The following is a 2,116-nucleotide window of genomic DNA, read 5'->3' as shown; positions in this document are numbered from 1 at the left end:
TGTACTTACACTCTCTCTCTTTTACTCTCTCTCCTTTTCATAGGCTAGGGCTGGTGTTGGCAGTACTGTTGAGGTACTCCGTCTCTTAAAGTCTTTCTCTTCCGAGACTAATTTCACCGTTTGGCAGAATCTTGTCTCTAATTTGTCTCTGCTTGAGAGATTGGCCAATTATTCTGATTTCTCTGCCGAGTTCAATTCTTATGCTCAGAGTCTCTTCGCTGATGTTGTATCAAGGCTAGGCTGGGATCAAAAAGACTCCGACAGTACGTCAGTAAAATTAATATAACTATTTTTTTATTTTAATATTTACCAGCTCCTCTTGACAAGATGCTGCGTGGGATGGTCCTGAAGCAGTACTGTAACTATGGAAACAAGGAAGCAGTGGCTGAGGCTCAGCGTCGTTTCGCTGCTCATGTTAATAAGACCTCGTTAATCCCGTCAGACCTCAAGGACCTTGTCTTTGGTACTTGCATGGCCAATGGTAACGATGAAACCTTTGATCAATTGGTTAAGGTAAGGTGTCAACCCCTCCCACTTCGTTAACTCCGCCCATTAGTTTCACGATGAGACTGATGATAGTGATGAACGCAGTCGTATTTATCGTGTCCTTGGACGAGGGAAGACGGAGCCATTAGTCAAGAGATGTCTGGAGTTAGGACTATCGGTATGTTAATATACTTACTCAGTTATCGTCATTTTCTTTCTCCTCCAGGATAAAGTAAGGAATCAGGATGCCTGGGGACCTATTGCCTCTGCTGCTGGTGGAAGGTAAAAAAAAAGAGAGAGAAAGAGAAGTCAAAGCCATTTTTATTTTCTAGTCGTTTGGGCCGCGATCTAACTTGGCAGTTTATGAAGGAGAACTGGGAGACATACCAGAAAAAGTTTCAAGGGAGCTTCCTTCTCTCAAGAGTCATTGAGGTAGGATACAGACACTACACACACAATACTAAAGAGTGTATTGGAACATTATACTACTGACCTCTTGTTTGTAAAGGTCCTCAAGCTAGCATATGTACTAGTAGTTATTGGTAGCAGTCTTTTTGTAGTCAAGTTTTAATTCTATCTAATAGATTGTTACTATTGGTTTTATTGGTGAAGACAAAGCTGTCGAAGTTGACGAGTTCTTCAAAGCGAACCCAGTACCGGTTGCTGAGCGTGCAATTCGTCAGAGCTTAGAGGCAATACGTAACAACACTCAATGGCTGAAGAGAGATGAAGCCTCCATTAGGGAGTGGCTTAAGAAAGAAACCCAGTCTTAGAGACACTTATAAATCATTGTGTGTATGTAGGACTTTCCTATACAATTGATGCTGCTTGATTTAAAAAATAATAATTTCTAAAAAACAATTGTCAATGTGCTGACTGTATACATTGGTGCAATAAATTGCTATGTTTAGACTTCATTCATATGCAATTGAATTAGAATGACATCTCTAAACTGGCTACAGCTGATTGTTTGCTGTTGGCTCTTTTATAATGAAATTGGCAGCCCTTCCCCTGACCTTATTGAGTTAAAAAAGTCACAGACATAATACTATGTTTTGATATTGCTCAATTTAATTCAGTTTGTAGATATTATATTTCTAAAAGATTCAACTGTGGAAAATAAATTAAAATACACTTAAAATTCAAAAATTAAAGGCTCTCTCCTGTTAATGACAATGTCTGCTGGAGAATACTCGTCTTCTTTTTCATTTTGCAAAATTAGTTCGTCCCTTTTTCTGTTCTTTACACAGTGATAGTTAGAGCATATCTTCTTAAAGATGTGAACTATTAGTGTAGCAATGAAAGCAAGCAGAGACATACTAACTGATACTCCAGTGAGTATAATGGTAGTATAACAGCCATATCCCATGTGATCCGACAGTCCATTGAACAAACACAATGATCCCAAATTAAAAAGGTGAAATATTTCAAGTACATTCAAGTATCTTTTTCTATAAACACCTTTTGATAGTATCAAGAGAACAGAGGTGATGAAAGAAATGATGTAGTTATTGATTTGTGGCATTGTTCCAGTAGTGTATGAGAATACAGTGGTCAGTAGTAGACGTATTATCAATAGAAGTCCAGTCCAATATCTATACTTGTTCTTGTATGGGCCAGTGTATGCATC

The 2,116-nt window shown here is 38.3% G+C and overlaps 1 protein-coding gene across 1 annotated transcript in view; it reads left to right on the top strand.

Moving 5' to 3' along the window:
- The window catches only part of LOC100633278 (puromycin-sensitive aminopeptidase-like), a 4,243-nt gene extending 2,876 nt beyond the window's left edge, over positions 1–1,367 (top strand). The window contains exons 12-17 of the mRNA XM_020006353.1: positions 44–263; positions 314–513; positions 557–664; positions 713–768; positions 819–918; positions 1,071–1,367. Coding sequence (XP_019861912.1) covers positions 44–263; positions 314–513; positions 557–664; positions 713–768; positions 819–918; positions 1,071–1,259 — 873 coding nt within the window. The 3' untranslated portion in view covers positions 1,260–1,367. The remainder of the gene's footprint in view (positions 1–43; positions 264–313; positions 514–556; positions 665–712; positions 769–818; positions 919–1,070) is intronic.
- The last annotated feature ends 749 nt before the right edge of the window (positions 1,368–2,116 follow it).

Source organism: Amphimedon queenslandica, unplaced genomic scaffold (genome assembly GCF_000090795.2).
Source record: "Amphimedon queenslandica unplaced genomic scaffold, v1.1 AMPQUscaffold_10030, whole genome shotgun sequence".
In the NCBI taxonomy this organism is placed as follows: domain Eukaryota; kingdom Metazoa; phylum Porifera; class Demospongiae; order Haplosclerida; family Niphatidae; genus Amphimedon; species Amphimedon queenslandica.
The sequence above is the reverse complement of the archived record's forward strand: the minus strand, read 5'-3'. Positions and strand labels throughout refer to the sequence as shown.